General features: G+C 41.1%; 1 protein-coding gene across 24 annotated transcripts in view; it reads left to right on the top strand.

Annotated features, from left to right (window-relative positions):
• SH3KBP1 (SH3 domain containing kinase binding protein 1) overlaps window positions 1–27,125 on the top strand; it is a 361,548-nt gene that overhangs the window by 163,525 nt on the left and 170,898 nt on the right. For all 24 annotated transcript variants that reach the window (XM_074028997.1, XM_074028992.1, XM_074028995.1 and 21 more), the window contains one exon: window positions 17,585–17,688. In XM_074028997.1, the coding sequence (XP_073885098.1) occupies window positions 17,585–17,688 (104 nt within the window). The remainder of the gene's footprint in view (window positions 1–17,584; window positions 17,689–27,125) is intronic.

Below are 27,125 nucleotides of genomic sequence, written 5' to 3'. Positions count from 1 at the left end.
GCTGCAGACCATTAGAAAAACTGAATTCCTGCCTCCCGGGAAGTTTCATCTTGCAAAAAGAGATATATGTAACATATAAAAAATTTTATAATAAAGCCTGTTGAGGTAAAGACATTTAAGTGCTGAATACAATATTTAAGTGCTGACAAAAATTATTGTTGGGAATATTAATGTGGATTTATTTTTCCCTACTTTCTCTATTTTTCTCTGCTCTTTCGCTATTCTGCAAATGAATCTACATTAATTTTTTTTTTTTTTTGCCTCAGGATTTTTAGACTGACGCTTTCTAGATTTATAACTTCTAAGTTTACACTTTTCATGACACTCACTTTCCGCCCTCTGAGAGGGAGAGGAAAGGTATGGATCAGTTTGGAAAATGAAGTCTGGGTGAGACATAACCCCCTCTTTTAAAAAAATACACCTTTGCACCTTTCCTGTATTTACAAGGAAAGTGGGATTTGTTTAAATAAAGAGAAAAGTCTTTATTTGCTTCGAACAAATAGATAGGATATGCATTACTAACCTGTTTGTTTGGTGGGGTCAGCGGGGGATGTCTGCTTAATAATCTGCCCTTTTCCGGATGATGCTTATTCCCCACCCCACCAAGAAGGGACTGATTTGTTGTTTTTCCGATCCCCACACAATCATCTGCTCCGTAAGGCAGCTTTTGTGCTATTGGGTTGTTTTCACCTCTCTGCTCTATTAAAACATTTTCTAGTTTGACCTTTTCTTGTAGACTCATCCTAACTTTTCTTAGACTTACTATAAAAATAATACATGTTTAGTGTGAAAAATTAACAAAGTCAAGTCATGGTGTAAAGAGTCACATCAAATCCCTTCCCTGAGTCATACTTCCTGGAAGAAACTTGGTTCCTGGTTATCCCTACAGATCTCTATGTAGATATTAGGAGGAACCATAAGCAGATACAGTTAGTCATTTGATCATAAAGATGTGAATTTCAAACACATAGTGGTATATCATCTTGGCATTTTTTAAAAACACAGATGGGATCATACTGTTCATGCTGTATTGTAATTTTTGTATTAGGTTGATGAGAATCTTGGAAATCTTGCCTTATCAGTTCATTTAGAGCTATGCTTCTCTTTGCTAGTCTGTATGAAGATATACCTATGGCTTAATTAACCAGTTCCCTAATTGAAGGACATTTAGGATGATTCTGGTTTTTCACTATTCTGACTAATGTAGCAGTGAACATTATGCATATATCTTTGTACATTTCATATGAGTTATCTGGAGTATAACTTCCTGAAAGTGAAATTGGTGTTTTCTTGATTCTTTTAACATCTTTTTTTTTGAGACGGAGTCTCATTCTGTCACTCAGGCTAAAGTGCAGTGGCGTGATCTTGACTCACTGCAGCCTCAACTTCCCAAGCTCAGGTAATCATCCCACCTCAGCCTCCCAAGTAACTGGGATTACAGGCGTGTGTCGCCATGCCTAACTTTTTTTTTTTTTTTTTTTTTTTTGTAGCGGTGGGGTTTTTCCATGTTTCCCAGGCTAGTCTCAAACTCCTGAGCTCAAAAAATCTGCCTACCTTGGCCTCCCAAAGTGCTGGGATTACAGGCATGAGCCAGCATGCCTGGTTTAAGACGGTTTTTTTAGACTTTTTTTTTTTTTTTTAAGAGCTGGTCAGATGCCTCTGGTCCCAGTTGGCCATGCTGACCATAGGGTCCTTCATCCTCTAGTGATACCACAGAAATGGACCTCAGTGGAAGTCAGGCAACCCCTCCAGGCAGATCCTGTGCAATTATAAACATTAGCATCAACCTCTCTCCTTCTATGAAATATTTCTGTGCTTGCAGCCCAGCAGGCACTGGGGACACACGCACACACACACACACACACACCCACCCACACACCAGTGCAGCTGAGTAGGGCTGGGAGCAAGGGGTGTGTATGAAGCCGTGTGGGTACATGGAAGCCCTAGTGACCTCTTTATACTTGAAGGATAGGGGGGAAACTTGTAGTGCTTTCCAGAATTTAAATAGTCAGACAAGGGAGAGAAAAGTAGGGCTGAGTTGGGGGAGGGTGATGAGGCTGTGGCAGGTGTCAGCCTGCAAATTAGCTGTGCTGGCCTCCCTGGAAGAAATCATGGGCATTGAGCTCAGCCAAGCCAGGGCACCAGATGACAGAGTGGAGCTCTCGCCAGCCACTGACCCAAGTAATAAGAGGGCACTTGGCAAGCAGCTTCATGAGCACTGTGCCACGTGGCCATTTGTGGTTCAGGACTTGCGAAGTTGCCCAAAGTGGCTCTTTTGTTATAATGTGTTACTCCAAAGCTTATGAAGCATTCCAATGAACAGAGTCCAAATGTTATGTTTACTGCTTTGTTAAATATAAATAGTTTACCTTTGTACCTTTGAGTTTCCTTGGAAACTAATTTTTTTAAAGACAGGTTCTTGTGCTGTTGCCCAGGCTGGAGTGCAGTGGTGCAGTCATGGCTCACTGCAGCCTAGAACTCATGGGCTCAAGTGGTCCTCCCATCTCAGCTTCCCGGGTAGCTGGGACTACAGGCACACATCACCACGCTCTGTTAATTTTTTTATTTTTATTTTTTCTAGAGACAGGTTCTCGCCATGTTGCTCAGGCCTTGAAATTCTGCCCTCAAGGGATCCTTCCACCTTGATCTCCCATAGTTCTGGAATTATAGGTGTGAGCCGCTGCACCCAGCCTGGAAACTACAATCTTGAAAGCAGGGATTTGGGGTTCTTTTTATTTAAAAAATTTCCATGGAACCTGTTTGCTAGTCTGGTGAAGCCTGTGGACCCCTTTTCAGAATAATGTTGATAAATGAATAAAAAGGGAACCAAATAATTACAAAGGAAACCGATTATGTTAAAATAGTTGTCAAAATGGTGCAAAAATACAAGTAAGACATATTCTTTATTATAGCAACATCCAGCAGTGGGTCAGGAAGTGATCATAATTTTGAAGTAGGGGTGAGTGTAAATGATAGTTCAAGGCCGGGTGTGGTGGCTCAAGCCTGTAATCCCAGCACTTTGGGAGGCCGAGACGGGCGGATCACGAGGTCAGGAGATCGAGACCATCCTGGCTAACACGGTGAAACCCCGTCTCTACTAAAAAATACAGAAAAACTAGCCGGGCGAGGTGGCGGGCGCCTGTAGTCCCAGCTACTCGAGAGGCTGAGGCAGGAGAACGGCGTGAACCCTGGAGGCGGAGCTTGCAGTGAGCTGAGATCGCGTCACTGCACTCCAGCCTGGGCGACAGAGTGAGACTCCGTCTCAAAAAAAAAAAAAAAAAAAAAAAAAGATAGTTCAAGATAACTGCAACTGTGAAATGAAAATATCTATTCATGTAGTGGGATATAAATAAATTTCATAGATGCTGCTAGTACCAATGTGGTTTGTTGCTTAGATTCACGGTGGGAATAAAGGCCAAATTTCAGAAGATAGTAAAAGATGTATTTTTCTTTCCATCTAAATTTAGACCCCTTGAATTCTATCTACACATCCCAGTTAAGGACCTCTGCTTAAGGGGTTTAGCCTTTTAGATTATGAAGAATGAATTACAGGGATATAAACTCCCATTTGCATCAAGAAAATTCATAAATACCTAGGCTTCCTCCCTCTTTTTTTTGATGGGGATGAGAAGGGAAACTATGTTAAAAATGAGTCAAAATTTAAAAATATTATGACTACCTGCAATGAAGATTTCTCCCTACCCCCAAAAGAGAGGGTATATGTGGAATTCTTTGACACTTTCTAAATCTCCTAGTACAGTGGTCATTTTTGGTACTGATTCTAAAAACTGAGAAACCCTAGATTTGTTTATGGTGTGTATCTCCCACCGCCCTCCCCCCCACCTCCCAGTAATTCTCTAAGATTAGGCAAAACAGAAGTCTCCCAGATGAGGGTCTTTAGGATTTTCTAGACCTTTGTTACAGTTCTTCAAACGTTTGTGTCTTTTTTTCTTCTCTCCTACCCCTCATTCCCTCATCTTTTCCCCCTCCCTGCCCACTCCACCTTTAACTGTAAAAGTTAGGTGTCTGATATATTCATTTGTCAGCAGCAAAGTTTGAGAATGCCTTTAAAAATAGATATGTTAGAGGGAGTGTGTCGGATAGAAAGGAGAAATCTTGTTTATGCTCAATAAATAACTTATATTTAGAATCTTCCTTCAATTTTTCCTTTGAAATTCTGTATTCTCATTTCACTTGAATGACTCTGCATGGAGCATTTAAAAGTAGATCAAACAAAACCCTATAAATATGTTGAGTTCTTTTGGGCATTTTGCCAAAATTAGCCTTGCAGGGAAAAGCAGTGTGCTTTATGTATTGGATTTTCTCCTCTGAAAATCCAGACTCCCTCCCCTCTGGAGAGCTAGCTGCCAGAGTTGGGGAAAGTCAAGCCAGGGACACATTAGGGAAGTGTCCCTGGTATGGCCTGCTGAGGTTGGGTTATTTGGGTTGAGGGTTGTGCTGAAAGGACAAAACCAATGCCTGGGACCAGCCTGAAGAAAGATGAAAAGCAGAGGGATGTTTAGAGACGTCACTGATTTTGTGTTTTGACGTGTTTCCTTTATCTCACTCTGATGGGAAGGGAAGGCTGGTGAAAAGAAAATTAACGAAGCTGTCTTTTAACAGATTCCTGAATGTAAAGCCAAATGGAAAAAAGGGAGAGAGTCAGGTTGAAGTAAGCCCCTTGGAAAGTAGGTCTGTCTCCATCATCCCAATTTTGTATGTGAGAGAACCGAGGCAGAGAGCCGCGCAGGGGTTGCAGTGCTGGGTGAGTTGGGCCCTTTGTCTGTTCTGTATTGTTAGCTCAGAGTTCTCTTTATTGTTGTTATTATTATTATTATTATTGCTATTATTTAGAGGCGGGGTCTCACTGTGTTGCCCAAGCTGGTCTCGAACTCCTGGGCTCAAGTGATCCTCCTGCCTCAGCCTCTCAAAGTGCTAGGATTACAGGTGTGAGCCACTGCGCCTAGCCCCAGGGTTCTCTTTATGTGCTTTAATGCATTAAATGAAGACCACATATCCATGAGCAGTGAAATCAGAGCCCCTGCATCCTTTCAGATGGCTGATTCACATACCATTTTTATAAGATATGATTGAGGTAGAGGATATTGAGTTCTTTATGCTTGTGGCACCAAAATTACAGATGTGTCTTCTAAAGAAATATCAGATGACAGTGTTAATGTTAAAACATCCACATGCAGCTCCTCTTTGCGGAAACTCAGTTTATTCAATGGATGGCCCCTTTGACTATTACATTGGAAGTAGAAACTTGATTTTGGGGGTCATATGTTAATTGACCAAATTTAAGATGGTTTTCAGTGGCTTCTTTAAATCAGGCATTAGACTCTGAAGTTCCTAGGGCTGAGGAGGGCCTGAGTCAGGAATTTTCTAGATATATGGCACCTGGGTCTACATAGGGATCTAGAGGCGCAGTGGTATCATCCTAACCATCATAAGGCAGATGTGGGTGTTGGTGAGTGAGTTGAATTAGTTGACACAGATGTGCATGAAAGAGCTGAGAGGTGTCAGGGTTGAAAAGATGGAGACAGACAGCAATTGGCACTCACAGATAACAAAAATACAATGGAAGGAGGACAGTGCTAGAGAAAGGCAATGGTTGTTAGGGGAACCCAGAGAAGGGGCCCCCATGGCTGAATGAATGATCATGTATGTGTGTGTATGTGTGTGTTCCCATGAGTGAGGGCGAGCTCAGAAGATGGACACCACAGGGCCCCTCCACCTAGAGAGAGTTGGCTGTCTGGGCTGTGTAGGCTGGTGGTGTCTGGCCAGGGAAGATGACCTTGATTTGGTCACTGATGGAATAGTATGGGCTTCCTCACGGTTCTGTAACAGTATCTGATCAGAATAATGACTAATGTGGGCTACAGATGTGGAGCCCTGTCTCTGAGCTCACACCTCCTGCTGTGTTCATAGACCAGCCACAACCAGTTGTCATTGGGAGGTCCGAGGCCCCTTGTCATTCAGCCCCATGAAAAGCACCTTTCTTGCTGATTGAATTGATATTTATTTCTTTCAAAACACCAACTCACTTTACTATTAATGTAATTAAAGTGTGATTGGAAGGATAAGTTTCATAATACAAGGTAATTATTTTAATAGGTGACTGTGATGTTTTAAAAAAGTGATTACAGTGTATTACGCGCTCTTTGTGAAAACAAATTGATATTGTAGAAGCATTTAAATGAGTTTCTACCCTTCCCCCAACCTGCCTCCCCTGCCACTGCTACCTTAGGGCATAGCTTTCCATACCATTTTCTGTGCTTACGCAAGTGTGTCCGTGTACATATACCCCCTTTCTCTCATTCATTTGTATCTTTTTTTGAGACAGTCTCTTACTTTGTTGCCCTCATTCATTTAATTGTATTAGACCTTCATATATTAGTTGAATGTTGAATGGATTCATTTATTTATTTATGAACATTTGTTGAATGTATACTCTGTGCTAGGTTCCGAGTTATCAGAAGTATCTAAAATACTACATGCTGCTTAGAGTTATGAGTGTGTGTGTGTGTGTGTGTGTGTGTGTGTGTTTATAAAATTGGGATCATAGTATACATATTACATGATTTAGTGTTTTAGTGTACTATGGACACCTTTTCATACTGGTACACATCGAGCTACTTGTTATATTTAATGGCTGCCTGGATATACCTTCCCCTCCCACTAGACATCCACGTTTCACATGTAGATCTCTGTGCATATATGCATTTGCTATTAGAAACAATGCTGTCCTGAACCTTCTTATACATATATCTTTGCCTACTTAAAACAAATGTTTTCTGTCTTTTAAGAGGACAGAACATAAAATCAAATATACATCATTTCTTGTTCATATATAGCCCTGCTCTACCATTTAGTAAGGTTAATTCACAGGGGGGCATAAGTTTGTAAGAGGAAAGCAGCTAGAGGAATAGAATAGCATTGTTTAGTATTACAGATGCTTCAGACTACAAGGTTGATGGAGAATGAGTTGGTCAATTAATTGACCAACTTTGACACACCAACAAGACTGTAGGGTCTACCATATTTCCATCTCTATAGCATCAACAATTCCAGATGGCATTGACTTTTGTTTGTTCAGCTTATTTTATATATATTTATATATATATATATAGAGAGTTTTGTTTTGTTTTGTTTTGAGGCATGGTCTCTGTTGTCCAGGCTGGAGTGCAGTGGCACAATCATGGCTCACTGCAGCCTTGACTTCCTGGGCTCAAGCAATCCTCCTGCCTCAACATTCCAAGTAACTGGCACTGCAGGTGTGTGCCACCATGCCTGGCTAATTTTTTAATTTTGTGTAGAGACTGGGTCTTGCTGCCCTGTTTAATACCATGTTGAAGCTTTAACTCTCCCTCCATATTTCAGGATGTGGAATTCATTAGTTCATTCATTTGTCAAGAATGGATTGAGTGTCTACTCAAACAGAAACTGAGCTAAGTGCAGGTATCAAGGACAAGTAAGAGAAGGTCATTGGCCCTCAAAGGAGGCAACAGACATGTCAACTGACAATTGTTCAGAGTATGTCTGTGTCCACGTCTGCTTGTTAGCCTCTCCTTCTCTAGGTGTGTAATTCTTTCCACTGTGTTTTTCCAGCTATGTCTTTCATTCTTCTGCTGGGCCATCTCCTGCTTCTGGGACCCCTCCCCATTGCCATTCTGCATGTTTCTGACACTGAGCCCTTCTCCCTGGATCACTGTCCTCATCACATCTTGTTCTATGCTTCTCCGTCCAGAAACCTCCTCTGGTTTCTCATTGCCCACAAAATAAAGTCCTCATCCTTTGCTTGGCATCCAGAGTCCACTAGAAGCTCACTCCTAATCTGCCTTCCTGGTATCATCTTGGGTTGGTGGAAGAAGAGAGCTGAAGACCACAACTTATTTAACCCGTGTACTCTGGACAAGTTATCCAGGCTTGCTGTGCTCATCATAAAGATGGGTCCAGCATGCTGAACCTCCTAGAGTTGGCCTGAGGACATGAGGGAAGGCCTGTTATGTGCCAAGCGTGGTTCCTGGCATGTAGCAGTCACTCAGTGTTCATTTCTTTCATTTCCAAGATTAAGGTGATTTTTCTTCTGTGACTTTTGATGTTATCTGCCTCCCTCCCTACCCTCCATGGCTCAAAGGCTCTAATAAATGGTTCCCTACTAGTTCTACATTTTCTCTTATATCCTGCCAAGACTTGGGAGAGAATGAGCACTGGCATAGCTATACCCACTTGTCAGATGCCCTCTGCCTTTGAAGTAGCAGGCAAATGGATTTCCTGTGTTCTGCTGTGCAGAGATGTTGATTATACACGTCCCTATGAGAATCAAGCAGGCTCATCTCCAGGGACCACACAATGCTGGTTAGTTAAATATTATACATTTCTACTGCAACAGTCCAGGTACAGCCAAGAGGGGTTTGTAAAGAAACACCCACAAGGTCCTTTTATTTGGAGTGCCATTGGCTTCTGAAGTGTCCTCCTCTTCCTGTAAGTTGCATTATGTTGAAACAGGATGACGAATGGAAATGTTTCCAGTAAAGAGTATGATGCAGGGGTTCTGCAAGATCAGTAAATCCACCTTCTCTTCTCTTGTACCCGGAATCTACTGGACATCCCAAGTAAAAATGTGTGAATCTATACATTTAGTTAAGTTTGTATTGTTTTCTCCATCCTGAGATAGGAAACATGGCTTCTTGCATAAATCGAAGTTTCCAACTCAAGAACAGCCTTTTAAAGAAGCTGGCATGCCGCTCAGTAACTGAGGAGTTGCTGACCCCTGCCACCCCCTGAGCCCCTGGCACCCAGTAGTGTTTGTTAGTGAATCATAGCAGAGACCTCCATCTTCTCCACTCCCCTGCCCCAACCCAGGAACACATTTCCAGAGCTAGAAACTACTTAGTGCAACTGTTCCAAAGGTCTGTGAAATAAACATCACAGCACAGCAGCATTCACCTGTGCTATGTATTAAATACTATTGTCAGATATTTAGAAGTCTGGGTTCTCTCCCTTGTGGGAAAAGACACTGAATGAATGTAGGACCTAAAATAACCTGATCCTGGAAAAGTCCCATTTGTTTTTGGCCTGATGCTCTTCTTTGGGCAACAGATCTGTCTAGATGTCTCTGGACCTTGGCTGCACATTAGAAGCACATGGGGATCTTTTAAAATCCAGATGCCCAGGCTGCACCCCAGATCAATAATGACATTTGAATCTCTAGAAGTGGGGCCCAGACACTGGTTCCCTTTTCCCCTTAGAATTTTTAATCAGAAAAAATTTTAATGCACAGAAAACTTGAAACAATAGTATAATGAACACCCACCTAGATTTACCAATTATTAGCATTTTGTCACATTTGCTTTCTATCTCTATCCTTTATCCAGTCTCCACACATACTCTTTTTGATTTCTTCTTTTAATCATTTGGATTTTTAGTGTTTTTTTTTTTTTTTTTTTTTTTTTGAGACAAGGTCTCACTCTGTCTCCCAGGCTGCAGTGGTGTGATCACAGCTCACTGCAGCCTTGACCTCCCCAGGCCCAGACAATTCTCCCACCTCAGCCTCTGGAGTAGCTGGGACCATAAGCACATGCCACCATGCCAAGCTAATTTTTCATTTTTTTATAGATATGAGGTTTTGCCATGTTGCCCAAGCTGGTCTTGAACTCCTGGGCTCAACTGATCTTCCTGCCTTGGCCTCCCAAAGTTCTGGGATTACAGTTGTGACTCACTGAGCCTGGCCTGATTTTTTTCCTTAAATGGTTTGAAAATAAATTATAAGCATCAGGACACTTCATCCCTAAATACTTCAGAATGTATCTCCTAAGTATGAGGACATTCTTCTAGGTAACTGCAATAGAATTGACATACTCTGGAAATGTAACATTAACATGCTATTATCTAGAATTAGTTCATATTCAAATTTCCCCAGTTTTCTCAATGTTTTTATAGCCTTTTAAAAATGCGTAATTCAATTAGAGATCATACATTATATTTAGTTGTCATATGTCTTTACTCTTTTTAAATCTAAAATAATTCTCTAGCCTTTTAAATATCTTTTATGATATTGACTTAAGAAACAAATATTTCTGTGCCTGGCTTATTTCACTTAACATAATGACCTCCAGTTCCATCCATGTTGCTGCAAAAGACAGGATCTCGTTCTTTTTTACGGCTCAGTAGTAGTCTATTATACCACATTTTATTTTCTTTTTAAAATAACTTTTGTTTTTAATTTTTGTAGGTACATAGGTGTATATATTTACAGGATACATGAGATATTTTGATACGGGCATGCAGTGTGTAATAATCACATCATGGAGAATGGGGTATTTATCCCCTCAAGCATTTATCCTTTGTGTTACTAACAACCCAATTACAGTCTTTTAGTAATTTGAAAATACATGATTAAGTTGTTACTGACTGTATCATCCTGTTGTGCTATCAAATAGTAGGTCTTATTCATTCTTTCTAACTATGTTTTTTATACCCATTAACCATCCCCATCTCACCCCCGACCCGCTCCCACTACGCTTCCCAGCCTCTGATAACCATCCTTCTATTCTCTATGTCCATGGGTTCAATTGTTTGGAGTTTTAGATCTTACAAAGTGAGAACATGCGATGTTTGTCTTTTGGTGCCTGGCTTATTTCACTTAACATAATGACCTCCAGTTCCATCCATGTTGTTGCAGATCTCATTCTTTTTATGGCTGAGTAGCATTCCATTGGGTATATGTACCACAGTTTGCTTATCCACTTTTCTGTTGATGGACACTTACGTTGATTGCATATCTTTGCTACTGTGAATAGTGCTGAGGTAACCATGAAGAGCTAAAAAAGTTGATCTCATGGAGGTAGAGAGTAGAGAGGTTGGTTACTGGATACAAACATACAGTTAGATTGAAAGAATAAGTTCTAGTATTCAATAGCAGAGTAGGGTGACTATAGTTGACAACAATGTTTTGTATATTTCAAAATAGCTAGAAAAGAGGACTTGAAATGTTCCCAATACATAGAAATGATAAGTGCTCAAGGTGATGGACACTCAAATACCCTGACTTGATCACTACACATTCTATGCATGGAATAAAATATCACACGTACCCTATAAAAATGTACAAATATTATGTATCAATAAGAATTTTTTTTTTTTTTTTTGGCTAGGTGTGATGGCTCACTCTTATAATCCCAGTACTTTGGGAGGCTGAGGCAGGAGGATCATTTGAGCCCAGGAGTTTGAGACCAGCCTAGGCAACATAGCGAGACCCCATCTTTACAAAAAATACAAAAATTAGCCAGTGTGGTAGCTTGCATCGGTAGTCCCAGCTACCCAGGAGGCTGAGGTGGGAGGATTGCTTGAGCTTGGGAGGTCGAGACTGCAGTGAGCCAATATCATGGCTCACTGCAGTCTCCCAGGTTCAAGCGATTCTCCTGCCTCAGCCTCCTGAGTAGCTGAGACTACAGGAGTGGGCCACCATGCCCGGCTAATTTTTGTATTTTTAGTAGAGATCGGGTTTCACTATGTTGGCCAGCTGGTCTCAAACTCCTGGCCTCAGGTGATCCTCCCACCTCAGCCTCCCGAAGTGCTGGGATTACAGGCATGAGTGACCACACCTGGCCAGATCAGTTTTTGTAAACTGCTCCTCATTTTAAATTTGCATGATTGTTTCCTCGTGGTTGGATTTAGGTAAATGTTGTGGCAGAAGTATTCTATAGGTGATGTTATAGAAGTATTCTATAGGTGATGATGTTCTATAGGTCCTTCTCAGTGCAGCCTATTAGGAGGCACATGATGTCAATTTGTCCTGTGATTAGCAATGTTAACTTGGATCACTTGGGTAAGGCTATATCTGCCAGCTCTCTTCATTCTAAGGGGACCATTTTCCTTTTGTAACTGTGGGGAGATAATAATCTGTGGGGAGATACTTTGAGATTTTGTAAATATCTTAACCCCCAACAAGCTTTCGCCCAGTGGTTTTAGCAACCATTGATTCTTCCCAGAATCAATTATTACTATGATCGTTATAAAATGACTTTGTCTATTTCTATCATTTCTCTATTTGTCAACGTTCTTTTGTTAAAAAAAGAGAAAAAAGGAGCTTTCACTTCTCACCCCATAACTATCTACCTGATCTTCTTTAGCTAGCTATCTAGCTACCCATTGAACATATCAATATGGACTCATGAATTTTTTTAATGAATAAATTATAACAAATTCCCTCAGTACCTACTGTATTGTCCCAACTTTGGCCAGTGGAAGCCCTGTCTAGCTGACTCCTGTGTCCTTTTGAAATTATCCCTTAGATGTTTGAGTACTTCATGAATTTTAGCACAACCAGATATTTTAGTCTCACTTTGTATTTTCTTTGCTGTAGGCTTAGAAGAAGCCATTTTTCTATGGAGACCTAGTTCCTCTGGGGCTGCTATTTAGGAAGGCATCAGTAGTTAGTGAAAACTCCCTAGGCGATTTCAGTATGCAGCAAAGAATAAGAGACATAGATTAGAGTCTTCCAAGGGGAGACCACCTGTTCCCACAAGGTGTTTTTTTTTTTTTTTTTTTTTTAATCATCTGTTATTTGTGGTACTGATTTGTTGCTGAGATTTAGATTTTCATAGGTATTATTCAAGAGATAGCTTTAAATGCAGGTCCCTGGCCCCAACCCCAAAGAATGAGTTCAGTAGTTCTGCCCTGCATTTTAACAGTCTGGTGCAGGTGGTCCCCAGGCCATATGTGTAGAAAATCCCAGAAGTAACCCTGGAAACTGGGAATTAGGGGTTTCTTTTGATTTTCCTCTTTTGCTTTTTATCAGTGGTTTCTCCCTTTCAATATGATTTCAGAATACTACCACGTTCCCCAGGTATGTGGTAAGGATCTAGTTGATTAATTTGATGGATTATTTGAAAATATCAGATGATTTAAACCCTTGTAGCTTTACTCTTGTTCCATCATGGGGAATTGGGGATGTAAAAAAAAGAGGTGGGGGGGTGGGGGGGTGGGGGTGGAGGGTGGGAAGCTCTATAAGTGTTGAAGTTTTCAGTTGACCCAAAGACTTTTTTCATCCAATACATTATTTGTTATTAGTATATTTTCACAGACACTGAATGAATGGGCCTAGTAAATTTCACATGCTGTAAGATCCTAGGATGTAGCCTCTAAAATATAGATGTATGTGCTGTTTTGGGGACTGGGTCATGACACCATAGTCAGTTTCTGCTATTTCCTTTTCTGAGAAGGCAGTTGCATTGCCTCCCCATCTAACCAGCTTTATTTTATTAAATCTGGGGCCTGTAGGGACCAAGTGCCCAGCAGCTATAAGCAAAAGCTCCTGATTTGTGGTTTTTCGCTTCCTGGTTCCACCTTTCAAACAAATACCATGTTAGTGTAGCTAGTTCCTTCTGTGATCTCAACACCCAGGACTGAGAATGCTTAAGAACAGTCAGATGTGGGAGGGAGATAGTGCTTCTGGAGCTGCATTGCCTGGTTTGAAATCCTCTGGTAAAATATGTGATCTCTATGTGCCTCCAAGGTCTTCTTGTCTGTAAAAAGGGGGTTAGCAATCTATCCCGGAGGTTCAGTGTGAGGATTAAATGGGGTAGCATATGTAAAGTGCTTAGCAGTCTATGGCACATAGCAGGTGCTCAATAAATGTTACTATTTTATTAAACAGTAAGTGGTCACGAATGAAAGGTGACCATGGGGTCTAGTGAGAGAGTTGAGGGTGTGCTGTCTCAGTTATCATTAGATCGGCTATTGTGATATCACAGTGCTTGTGATCAACTAACCCTTATTTCACTTAATGCAGTTGTTCCCCCCTTATCCGTGGGGGCTACATTTCAAGACCCCTAGTGGATGCCTGAAACTGTGGATAGTGCCAAGCCCTATATATACTTTGTATTTACCTATACATACATATCTATGAGAAAGATTAATTTATAAATTAAGCGCAGGAAGAGATTAACACCAATAAAAAAACACTAATAATAATGTACAACACTAACAATATACTATAATAAAAGTTATGGGAATGTGTTCTCTTTCTCTCAAAATATCTTATTGTACTGTACTTAGCCTTCTTATGATGGTGTGAGATGATAAAATGCCTACATGATGTAATCAAGCGAGGTGAATGATGTAGGTATTGTGACCTAGTGTTCGGCTACTATTGACCTTCTGATGATCTGTCAGAATGAGGATCATCTGCTTTGAGTGATCCTGGATCGTGGGGTCACAATGCTGTCTGTGGTTGGATGTAAGGAGCAAACAGTATCAGTGACTCAGGGGCAGGGAACATCTACAGCGTGGAGACACTGGACAAATGGATGACTCACATTCACAGACAGGATGCAGCAGGATGGCATGAGGTTTCATCACACTACTCAGAATGACATGCAATTGAAAAGTTATGAATTGTTTATTTCTGGAATATTCCACTTAATATTTTTGGACCTCAGGTGACCACAGGTAACTAAATTGCAGAACGTGGAACTGTTGATAAGGGGGGACTACTGTAAAAATTCCACGCCTAGTTCATTTGGACATGAAGGTGGTGGCTCAAACTAAGGGATTCCAAACCTCAGGCATAGGCAAGTCGTAAGTTTTTTTCCTTTAGTTTATGTGAGCTACTGAAATGAGGTGGCATTGTCCTCTCCTTACCTCTTTAAGGAAGGTCAAGACTCACTAGTAAACATCAGTGAAATTCCAGGAAGAGGGAAAAAATGACAAATGACTTTCTCAGACTTCCTTAAGTTTAAGATGGATGAATGCAACAGAAATACAATTTCTCCCAACTTCAAGCATCCCCCTTGAACTGGGTTGTAGGTCAGGTGGTACTGACAAACAAATTCAAATCCGTGACAAGCTATAGTTGAGGCCTCGAAAAGCAGCATTCCAGGAGTTTGGGGCTCTCTGTAATGAGAGATCCATGGCAGTGACCTAAGTGACGTGGTACAGTGTTGTAGGAAGCAGTTGAGTACAGATTGCAGAGAATTTGGCACAAAATGTGAATTGAATTAGTTTATCCAGCACTAGAGAGAGAACTATGAACTTAGGCTAAGGAAATGCTGCCACTTACTAGCTTGGTGACCTGGGGTAAGTCATTGAGTCCTGGATTCCTCATTTGCAAAATGATTGCCCATTCTGGCTTTTATTTTTTAACTCATGTGGTTGGCAGGAGGAGAGGATGATGGATATAGGAAGTGATTGTGAGCTATCCCAATGCGAGGGCGAATGACTGTGCTTGGCGTCAGGTCAGGTGATCTTTACCATCAGCCATCTCTGGGTCCCTCCCCTGTGCCCTCTGTAGGGCTTACTGTTGGCAGTGAGCTTTATAGGACTTTATGCCACCAAAAGAGTAACAGTCATGAGGCTCTTAAGAAGGATGGACTAGCCTGGCAGAGAGAAACTAGCGAAGACATCATTCTTCTGACACCAGGCAGGCCTTTATGGAAGTCCGATGCAGAGATTTGGTTTAAGAGCGGTCTGATTATTCTGTTTCAGGTCCTGCATCCATTGGGTTAGTCTTTTCTCTAAGAGTAGATCACTCTCCTTTGCCATTTGTGCAGTGTTGGATCAGATGCTACTTTTTACAGAGGGTTTTTTGAAGATATGAACTTATATACAACTGTAAGTTTTATGGCATCAGCTAACACTAGATCTTCAGATGGTGTTATTTGAAGTCACTTTGGTCAGGACTTTGACTTCTGTGGTTGTGAGTGTTGGTTTTCAGACGTTTGTCATTTCACTTGTTTCATGTTCAGATTTGTGTCTGCAGAGTTTGCTTTTAACATAACATCTAGCAAATGAAAGCCCTTTAAAGATTGATAGTAGAACTTCATCTTAAGAAGTGTCTATGGGGCCAGGGGAGTTGCAGGGGTCAGGAATGGGGTACCAAGATTGCTTTGTAATCTAGACCTTCTTTGCTAGAATGAGAAATCCGTATCTTTTTTGGTACAGAGTACTTGATTTGCCTTCCATTGTGTGGGAAGCCATGGAATAGTGGTGGTGTTCTTTGCATCGGAATACCCATTCCTCCTGACTTTCCTCCTTGGAAAAGCAAGTTGGAGTGGGCCCTCTGTCCTAGGGAGACCCAAGCCCTCCTTGGGGTTGCACTACTTAGCCTGTTGACAGTGCCATCAGCACCTAGGAATTGGCCTGGAAGCGCTGTGTTTGTTCTTAAGACCCAGAGGCTTGTAATTTTGCACAAAAGGGTGGAGAATATTTGTGGAGTCACCAAAGATGTGATTAGACAACATACCGATTCTGAACTTCTGCCCTCTTCTCTCTATTCAACTCTGTTCTTGCTTAGTGAGGTACAGGTGAGAAAAATGGAACAGAGGGAACTAGGCCGCCGGCTTTTGAAATATATTGATCAGGGCACACATCCGATGTAGCACAGAGACCTTCCCCTTTGTATGATGTCATCCTGCATCGGGGCCTTAATGTGCCCTCTGATCACCTCTGCATGGACTTCCTTTCTCAGAGAAAAGATTAGAAAAGAAAAAGAATCCCTGTAGGCAGTGCCCAAAAATAATTTAAGCATTTCTAAATGTGTTTCTTTGAAGTCATTGATCCCTTTGGTTTTCTAGGCCATGCAGTGGCATGAAGGAATGGTGTGAGGCGGTCAGCCATGAACGACAAACTTCTGAGCAATGTTGGTCTCACTTCCTATCTCCCATCCGCCTCCCTGGCTTGGGCCTCCACTGTCTGTCTGTCTGTCTGTCTGTCTGTCTGTCTGTCTGTCTGTCTCACCCTTACCCCTATACATGTTCTTTCTCCACATAGTGCACATCTGTGGTGTGGATGTGCTGTGGAAAGTTGTGTCTGTACTTGAACCAGCTCTAAGCCAGGGTCTCCCAGATGGGCCACGCTGGGTGAGTGAGATGTTGTAACCTTGAGTGTCCTCTGGTCGAGTGAAGTGTGGCCCTGACTCTTATCTTGATTTGTCTGGCTTGGTTCTGTGTAAGCAGCCAGGGATCCTGTTAATGGATCCCCTGGGATAGAGGGAATAGGACAGAAGTGGATTTGTTGAATCCTGTGGGGCATTTGAAATGGTACCAAGAGCAGCTGAAATCTAATCAGCCTTCACTTATCAGGCTTGAGTTCCCGTATGTTGAAAGGGTGATGATTAGTAAGAAAAAGGCCAGGATGCTTTATCTTTCCTTTGCACATTTAGAAAAATGCCCTCTGCCTTGCTAGCATTAGAAGCAGACCATTCTTTTTTCTCTACCACATCACATCAGCTTCCATTAAAAATCAATAGCAGCAAATATAAAGCCCCATCCATGGAAAACCGTTTAAGGCAACACTGTGCTCCAGTGCTTCAGGGGTGGGGTATTTGCCTTCTGCACCAATGGATCGGTTTCTCATATCCATGCCTTTCTGACCCAGCAGCTTTTAAAAGACCAAGAAGCATTGCTCTGCTTTCTACTGCCTCTCTCTAAGAGACCAGGGCTGCCGTGCCTCTAGCCATGTCCCAGAGAGCTATTTGAGACAAGTCAGCTTAATTTGCCTGCATGCCTAGGAAGCCTCTCTTTAAAAATCTAATTTGGGGAGAAGAGCTGTCTCTAAATATTTTGCTTTTCCCATCCAGGCGAGCGACGGAGGCGCCGGTGCCAGGTGGCTTTCAGCTACCTGCCCCAGAATGATGATGAACTTGAGCTGAAAGTTGGTGACATCATAGAGGTGGTAGGAGAGGTAAGCAACCCGGCCGGGCAGTGCAGTGGCCTCGAATGGGCTGTCATAGTCACTGCTTACCCACCCATGAAAACGCCTTGCTGCAGACTCACAGGCTGTTTGGTCTTGAAATTAGGGATCCTCTAGTTGAGTCTCCTGTCTGAGAAAATGGCTTTCCCCAGAGGAATGCCCCCAAGCCAGCTGAGTTCAAACCTGGGGCCATTGGAAAGCATTGTCTCTGACACAGCTTACTAAATACCTCTGAATTTCCAACCCGGTGCCACCAAGTTTTCTCTTCTACTTGAATTGATCATAGACTCTGGGTATCCAGAGTGACCCAGATCCATCTTTAGAGCATGGATTTAGTATTTATTGTGGGGGACATTGTGGATTTAGAGGCCAAAAAAAAGGAGTGAAATTTCTTAGAAGACTGTAGTATGTAGCAGATGTGACAAAGTTCTTTAAGCGTTAGCCCATTTCCTCAGCCCACACAGTTTATTGTGTGTGATGAGGAAGGAGGATCAAGAGACCCTAGAAGAGGCAGGGTTGACGGCCAAGCCTGGTCCCTGTGATTGGAGACCCTCACTCTTCCTGCTGTACCACATTCTCTTGTTCTTGCTAGTGAAATGTCCCTCCAGATTCCCTTAGGCCCAAGGGATCCTGGGTTTTAGGCTTAGAACCTTATCATTCATTCTGATTCAACAGTTGTATCTATATGTAGAAACACAGTTTTCTAATTGCTTATTGTTTGCTGATGCCCTCTGACCTCACAGAAACCCACAATTCATAGAAAAGGAAGCTAGAAGTTGAGGAGGACCTTAAGGGAACTGTCATGGGGGTGGAAGTGGCAGGGGTGGAAGTGGCAGGGGTGATGCTAGAAGCCAGATTTCCTAACTCGTACATAACCTAATGTGAGCCTGTGTCAGAGTTTTATTTAACTCATTAATGAAGGGATCTGTAAGATGGTAAGGCTGGCCTGAAGAGAATTGTGAAAGAACAAAGATAATGACTGAAAAAAAATATTTAAGATTGCTAAGTTACATGCATAACTACATAGTGCCCTACAGTGCAATAAAACTGTGACCTTTGAGGTTATCTTTTTTAGGGTACAAATCCTTTGCATTTCTGCTCGTCAAAATTTATTTTTGTTACTACCTGGCAGGAATCATTTGCAGTGCTCTCAGTTTTCACCAGTTAACATCCACAGTAACAGAGTTGTAAACTAGCCTCATAAATAGTAAATAGTGTGCCAAGCAGAGATACATGTCCCTCCAGAAGCAATTAATGGGGTCCCCAGTGTGGCACTGGGAGGGCATGCAGGAACCCCTTTTACCTACTTCCAAATTTTGGATAATTAACATGTCATTCATCCTTTTTTACCCCTGGTGGCAAGCAGGGCACATAGGAGACATTTATTGAAAGTTAAATGAGTGAAAAAAATGAATGGACAACAGAGAACATTTATTTCAGTGGTAGAATGACAAATTTCTTAAGGCTGTAACCATGGAAAGAAATTCCAGAAGAAAAAATAAACAGATGTGACTAATAAGAAAAATGGTTAAGATTTTGGTATGAATTGAAGGTAGTCCAGCTAAAGAAAGACAATAAATAGGAAAACATTTGCAACAAATTATGACAAAAGTTAGTATATATGTAGTATGTGAAAATATTAGGAAGCTCTTATAACAATGATAAATTATAGATAAATTTGCCATAAACACAGAACCCAGACGGAGAAAAATATCTTAACCACAAGAAAATGTTCTGCTTGGCTGTTAATTAAATAAATACAAATTAAGACAATAATGGGTTTTTACTTATGAAAATCCGAAGAAAATATTTAGTGGTAAGGCTGTTGGCAAGGCGTAGAAGAACTGGTGAATTTGTATGTCTGTGTTATCCTTATATGAAGCTATTTGGCAAGGTATGTCAAGAGCTATAGATATCTGAATAACACTTTTTGACTCAGTGATCTTGTTCCTGAGAATTTATCCACAGAAACTGATTGATGATAGAAGAAACATGTGAAACGTGTTAATTACAGCAGTATTTGTGATAATGAAAAATAATCAAGAAGGAAAATTAAGGTGTATTTTCCAGGTAGAACATTGTGAAGCCATTAAGATGGTAAACACAGGTTTTTAAATATGTATTTGTTATGATACTTTGCATTGTAATTATCTGTTATATTCTACTAAGCTGAGAGCTTTTCAATGGCAGGGACCTGATTTTTGTCTATTTTTATATTTGTGGTACCTGGAATAGTGCCTGAAACCTAATACGCACTTTAATAAATGCTTGCTGAATAAGTAAATGAATCAATGGAAATACAAAAATAGTTTTTTTGCAAATTGAACAAATCAGAACACAAAACTGCATACACTAGGATAAAACCATGTAAAATATGTCTATATGCTTGTGATCAAATACTGAAAGGGAACAAGAATTGAAAATGCTTCTGTCATAGAAGATGACTTTTCTTTTAATGTTGTAATAATGCATTAAGAAAAACCACAAGTCAAGACCAGGAAAATGATTAATGCATTTCTCAGAAATATTGCCCACTTTTGCCTGCCTATTGGCTGCAGAGAAACTGAATGTTGATTGCATAAAGGAGAGAGAGGAGCGCTGGCAGAGCTGTTACTGGATTTGCCTAGAGGCTAATAGGCCTTTGCCATCATCTACAATACCAGCCTCCTTTCTATTATTCACTGCCAGCTAAATCCTGCTCGTCATTCTGGACTTGCTTCAAGTAGGAAAAAGGAAAAAATAACCATATAGTCTATGATATTTACATAAAACAAAATGTGTAAAGGCTGGCCTTTTAATCCAAAGTTTTAAAATATCATCAAAAATTCCCCATTGTTCCAGTTTACTTGTTATATTGCAGAGACTGGGCCCTTGTCACTGTATAATATAAAATCTGTCCTTTTCTCTTGTAGTGAATGTTATATAAATGCTAATGATAGCTCTTCTCTAATTCTACTGATGATTAAAAATAAACAGAAAAAGGCAATAAACAAAAACCCCTAAATCACAGAGACAGATCAAGGCAAGAACATAATAGTTTTGCAATACTGTAGGATTAATCTATTAATAAAATATAACATGTATTGTATGTGTATAATATTTTTATTGATTAATAGATGGATTTCTCTAATTTTGCAAAGCTGTACACACACACACACATACACACACACACACACACACACACACACACACACACACACACACACTTTTTTTCTCTTTTTGCCCCGACAGATAAGCCTTAGGAGGATTTTGAATTTACGGACTAGTTTTTTTGAAAGAGTTGAATCAAGTAGGGAATCCTAAAGTCCTAAAACATCTGCCTTAATATCTAATTTTAGCTTAAAATATCAAAATGAATATTCGTTCATAATTTATCAATACAATCTTATGACATAGGGCCAAGGCCACTTCCCTAAATATGGGTTTGCTGGTTTGAGTTCCATCTATCTCTGCATCCATGGTGCATCCTCGATGATTCCCACTGGGTTCTGTCTCAAGTTCTAGAGCCGCACCCCCCACCACTCACCCCTTACCTTCTTTAGTTGTCTCCTTCACACCAAATGTGGCAACGGTTTTTTTTAAAACCTTCAGATCATTACCTTTATCCTTCCTCACCACCAACTCTTTCTCTTCACACCTGAATATTTTTGTGCAATTTAACCAAATGTGTGCTACCAATAATGAGCAAGAGACTTAAGCAGGTTTAGGTAGAAACAACTTTGACCCTTGGTCGGGTGAACAGCTTGCTCATCTGGCAGGAGCGAGTCTACCAGCCCTGACTGCTCAGCCTGAGCCAGCCTCCAAAGCATGGTTTAGGGAAGGAAGGGAGTGCTCAGGGCAGTGTGGGGATAGTGGAGTTGGCAAAGCAAGGTGCCTGCCAAGAAAGCACCTGCCATGCTTCTAGCTCCTGGCTGGAGAGTGATGGTTGTGCTGTGAAAAGAAATCATCGTTGTGAACCCAAAGGAACCAGACTGCCAATTCAAAAGGAAAGTAGCAGGCTGTGAATTCCTGGATTGATATTTTTAAAGAAATCATTGTGAATACACACTGGGTCATTTTTATCCTGAATGGAGAAGACAAATAAATACAGGCAAAGTTCTAATTATAGGAAGAACAGAGATGGCATGTGAATGAGATTTATAGGAGAAATAGCATTTGAAGGCCCCTGGAATTTTTATGTGGGCTTTTTGGCCTATGATGTGTTTTTTTGTTGTTGTTATTTTGTTGTTGTTGTTGTTGTTGTTTTTGAAAAGTGTATAAGCCACTTTGTTTTTTTTTTTTGTTTTTTTTTTTTTTTTGAGATGGAGTCCTGCTCTGTCACCCAGGCTGGAGTTCTGTGGCATGATCTCGGCTCACTGCAAGCTCCGCCTCCCGGGTTCACGCCATTCTCCTGCCTCAGCCTCCTGAGTAGCTGGGACTACAGGTGCCTGCCGCCACACCTGGCTGATTTTTTTTTTTGTATCTTTTTTAATAGAGACGGGGTTTCACCATATTAGCCAGGATGGTCTTGATCTCCTGACCTTGTGATCCACCCGCCTCGGCCTCCCAAAGTGCTGGTATTACAGGTGTGAACCACTGCACCTGGCCGAAGCCACTTTGTTTTTCTATGTTATCTAGAGCCTGGGAAAGGAGCCACTTTTCCTCTTGTGTTGGATTAGCTTGGTCTTAGCCAGTCTCTCAGTCATGGCTCAAGGGATGTTCAAAGATTCTTGTTTTTATGTGTTCTTTATGGTTACTTTTCCCAGTGGCCCCCAGTCAGGCTGGCTTAAAGCCTAACCTGGTTTTGTGGCTTGCAAAGATGATAACTTCCATTTTCGAAGTACTTCTGCATCTTCCTTCTTGTGCCCATAGAAGATTTGGTACACTTAGCTAGAGTTAAATAGGCCCTTGAACTTCATCAGAACTTTAAATCAGTCAGACAACTTTTGTGGGTGTGGATAGGCAGTCCATCCTCATGTCATTTTTTGCCCATGGGAAGTCAAGTTTATTCAAACGCTGATCAGTTAATAGGTGATCGAAGCATACCGAAGTTCTTACCTGTTAAGATATCGCCTTGCTTTAGAAGGGTTTGTATCTCTTTGCAAAAAAATAAAAATAAATAAATATAAAATATCTGCTTATTGGAATTTGATAATCCATAGAGCTTGGGCTGTTCTACAATTACTTCTCCAAATAACTTTTACATGTTTACATGAACACCTCTGATTTCCTAATGTGCAGAGATGGTAAAACATTCATATTAAGGAGAAGGAAGCCGTGTTTAGAAGAGAAAGTTGATTAGATTTGAATCATCAGCATACAAAACAGGTCATATGACCCAGCCATCCCATTACTGGGTATATACCCAAAGGATTATAAATCATGCTGCTATAAAGACACATGCACACGTATGTTTATTGCAGCACTATTCACAATAGCAAAGACTTGGAATCAACCCAAATGTCCATCAGTGACAGACTGGATTAAGAAAATGTGGCACATATACACCATGGAATACTATGCAGCCATAAAAAAGGATGAGTTTGTGTCCTTTGTAGGGACATGGATGCAGCTGGAAACCATCATTCTTAGCAAACTATCGCAAGAACAGAAAACCAAACACCGCATGTTCTCACTCATAGGTGGGAACTGAACAATGAGATCACTTGGACTCGGGAAGGGGAACCTCACACACCGGGGCCTATCATGGGGAGGGGGGAGTGGGGAGGGATTGCATTGGGAGTTATACCTGATGTAAATGACGAGTTGATGGGTGCTGACGAGTTGATGGTTGCAGCACACCAACATGGCACAAGTATACGTATCTAACAAACCTGCACGTTATGCACATGTACCCTAGAACTCAAAGTATAATAAAAAAAAAAAAAAACAGGCCACAATCATATAAAAGTAACATATTTGCAAGTTTAAAGGTATTTATAATAGATTTGCATAGCTGTGGGATTTATCAAATATTTCAGTGCTTACACTCTGAGAGAAACTGTGTTTACTGAGATTCAGAGATTGATTGAATAGAACCTGTCTCTTGAAACATGTTAAGTCTAGTGAGGGAGGGCAAGATATACACAGTTAAGGTAACTGTCCACCCAAGATGTTACCGAAGTGGCAAATGATGGCATTGATGAATGAGAGAAGAATATAAAAATAGGAGTAGTCACAGAAGGTGAAGAAGATGCTTTGTAGAATAGATGAGATTTCAACTGAATATGCAAATGGTGAGTGGTATTTTTGTTAGGTGCTGGAGGAAGGAGGACATGGTGTTAGTAGAGCCTTGCTCTGCAGTAGGGGAGGACCTGTGAACCTTTGGGACAGGTATAGGTTATAGAAAGCAGGTGCTGGTGGATGCAATGAAATGGGGTTGAGATCAAAGTTATAGCGCTGGCCACACTGAACTTTCAAAGGAGCACCTGTTTAAAGATTCCTAATCTAGGGATTTCCCAGGTGAATATATCCCCATAACCATTTTCTCACCTGGAAATAGTGATGGGAGAAAACTTGAGGATCTTGATTCATCAGAAAGGTTATCTTGCTGGCTTGTGTTACCATTTATTCATATTTTTTAATTGGAATGATAGAAAGACCTTAGCATTGGACTCACTTAGGAATTTGGGGACCTGTGGCTGTTTTTGAAGGACAAGATTATCAAGCACTGCTGAAGGAAGTTTCCAAAAGCTCTACCAGAAACCCTTTCCACTCTGATGAAAAATCATGGATGTTGCTCTGTCTTGTTGGGCAGTTGGCCTAAGTCTTAAATAGAAATTGTATATGTTTTCTTAAATGACTTCCCTTCCAGTTACTCTACAGATTTCTCTTTGAGGGCCCCCTCTCATGTAGAATAGCCTTGTTCTCAGAAAAGTGAGGGGAGGGAATGAAAATCAACTTCTCTATGTGAATGGAATGTTCTGGCCCAGCCAGAAAGAGGTAATCATACAATGAACTACACAGGAACTGGGGGAAAACATTGGTCCAGCCATTTAGGACCTAGATAATGGTTGTTTATATTTGACATAGCCAGCTTTCTCACATCCTCTGAAATTGAAAATAATGTAGGTGTTTATGCCTTCAGGAAATGCCCCCCTTAAAGATATGCTTTTTTTCACCAATTCTTCTGATAGAAAAACATATTTACCAGAAACAGTTTGTATTTTCAATAATATTTAAAAAGTTAAAATTATGTCTCAGCACATTTATATGAAGTTCTAGAAGAAATAAAATGAATCAAAGGTGATAGAAATCAGATTAATGATTGCTTGGAGGTGGATTGACTAGGAAGGGGCACAGGGAACTTTCTGGAGTGATGAAAATGCTCTGTATGTTAATAGAGGCGTTGGCTACAATGGGCATTTATCAAAACTAATCAGCTTGTATTGTTAAGTTCTGTGCATTTATGTAAATTATACTTCAATTTTAAAAAAGCTTTAAAAGCTATCTTAACATTTTTCTAGTGTTTTAAAAATTCTCAAAACACCTTTCCCTGCCTTTCACAACTAAGAGAAAGAACAGTATTACAATTTTCATTCAGTTACTTCTGAAAAAAATTTGAGGAAAATTTTAGCAACATTAAGGTGTGGGCCTTTCCTTAAACTTTGATGTGTCACTTTTCTTTTATGGGAAGAATGGTAAAACAGCTCTTGAAACAATGAAGCTGACTTCATTTGCCTGTGTGCATCCCCCTAACCCCAGGCTTCCCTCAAACCCACCCCTCCAGTGTGCTTCTAACTGGGGTTTGGGTATCAAAGTATTCATTGGATTAAAAAAAGCTATAGTCGTCCTTAGATGAATTTTTTTCTGTCTTGCTACTTGTGCCCTTCGGTAGACTGTAGACCTGGTAAAGCCTCTGTTCCCCTTCTTAGTCCAGTTGACAGGTAAAACTTCAGGGGTGATAAATAGGAACTGGTCTGAATAGCCAAGTACTCACAGGTAGCATGCTATCTTTTCAGTCACAGACTTCTTTAATGCCTTACAAATGGGGTGCAAGAAGGGGTGGGGATGGGAGTATTGAAGTTCACCCAGGTGTTTGCCCAATCTCTGACAGGGCTAAGATTTAAAAACTACTTCCTTGGACTCTGAACCCACTTAGATGCTGTTGATTGTAAAGACATGAAAATTTCAAGGCCCTCAGATAGAAACTGTTGAAGTGGTTTTATTCTGTCGTTCTCAAACACTACCAGGTGTAAGCTGCTCTGCTTCCAGCTCTGGGCCAAAGGTGAGATTCACTCTTGGGGCACAGTGAAATTGTATCTTAGTGCATTTATATGAAGTTCTAGAAGAGGCAAAACTAATCAGAGGGCTCCAGAGCTGGCTGGGTTGGTCATAGAGGGACACAGGTGGGATTTGTTCTCAGCCTAGAGCCAAGGCCTGCAGAGGACTGTTTATGAGTGGGGAAGGGAGAAGATGGGCATCTGCCCCCTTTTATTATTGTCCTTTCTTTGGGGTGGAAGTTATAAGCCCTTGGTGTGGTATTCATGATCCCTACTTTCTTACAAAGAGATGCATTTCTTTCTTTTCTTAACTATAGAAATGCAAACATAAGTAAGCTTGATTTCTAAGAAGGGGCATGGGGTGTTCAGGCTCTGTAACTTCCTCTCTCTTGTTGGAAACTTCTCAAGGATGGAGTCTTTATCTGTTTTGTTCAGCAATGAATCTGTCTCCAGGTACTGGGGCAGTGCAAGATAGGTGCTCACTAAATATTGGTAGAATTGGTGGAATTGGGAGGACCACACAGACCTAGGTGTGGCAGTATCTAGTTAAGAACAGTGGCGAATATAGTTAGGATCTCTCAGTTCCTTTTGCTCCTCACAGGAAGGAAACCTTTTTCTGTGGGGGAAATCAGAGCTCTATAGGTCCCATGGAGGATTTTTCCCAATAATGTCCCTGCCATTCATTCGTTCATTCATTCATTCAATGTGTGAGGCACTGTGCTTTACTCTTAGAATGAGTGAATGAATGAATGAATGAATGAATGAATGAAATCACATGGCAGTGTCCATGTCCTCATCTTTATGCAGGAAGTTGAACTAGAATATCTCTGAAGAGGGATAGTGTGAGGTATCATTTTTCTCCTGTCTCCAACCTCAGTCTCGAGACCAAAATAGCTGGCCTGGTTATAGAAGGAAATAGTACTGAACGACTCTCACTGGTACTGGGGCCACCCACACCATCCTCATGAAGGGCTCCAGCTCACAGAGAAATGAGCATCTTGCCCATGGTGCGCCTGTGATGGGAAGTGTGTGCCCAGGCGATGAGCAGTGGTTTTATTGTCTGCCCCTCCACTTACTGTGTGGCTAATGATAGACCTCTGCCATTTTCCCATAGGCCACTCCTCTCAGACTGTGCTTTTGACAGTGATACAGGCATCTGGGGGTGTGGTGAGGTGAAGATACATCTCTTTTCCCAGCAGACAGCCTGCTTTTCCTACACATCAGGAT

Source organism: Macaca fascicularis, chromosome X (assembly GCF_037993035.2).
Source record: "Macaca fascicularis isolate 582-1 chromosome X, T2T-MFA8v1.1".
NCBI classification, from domain to species: domain Eukaryota; kingdom Metazoa; phylum Chordata; class Mammalia; order Primates; family Cercopithecidae; genus Macaca; species Macaca fascicularis.
Note: the sequence above shows the minus strand (reverse complement) of the source record. Positions and strands in the feature narration are given on the sequence as shown.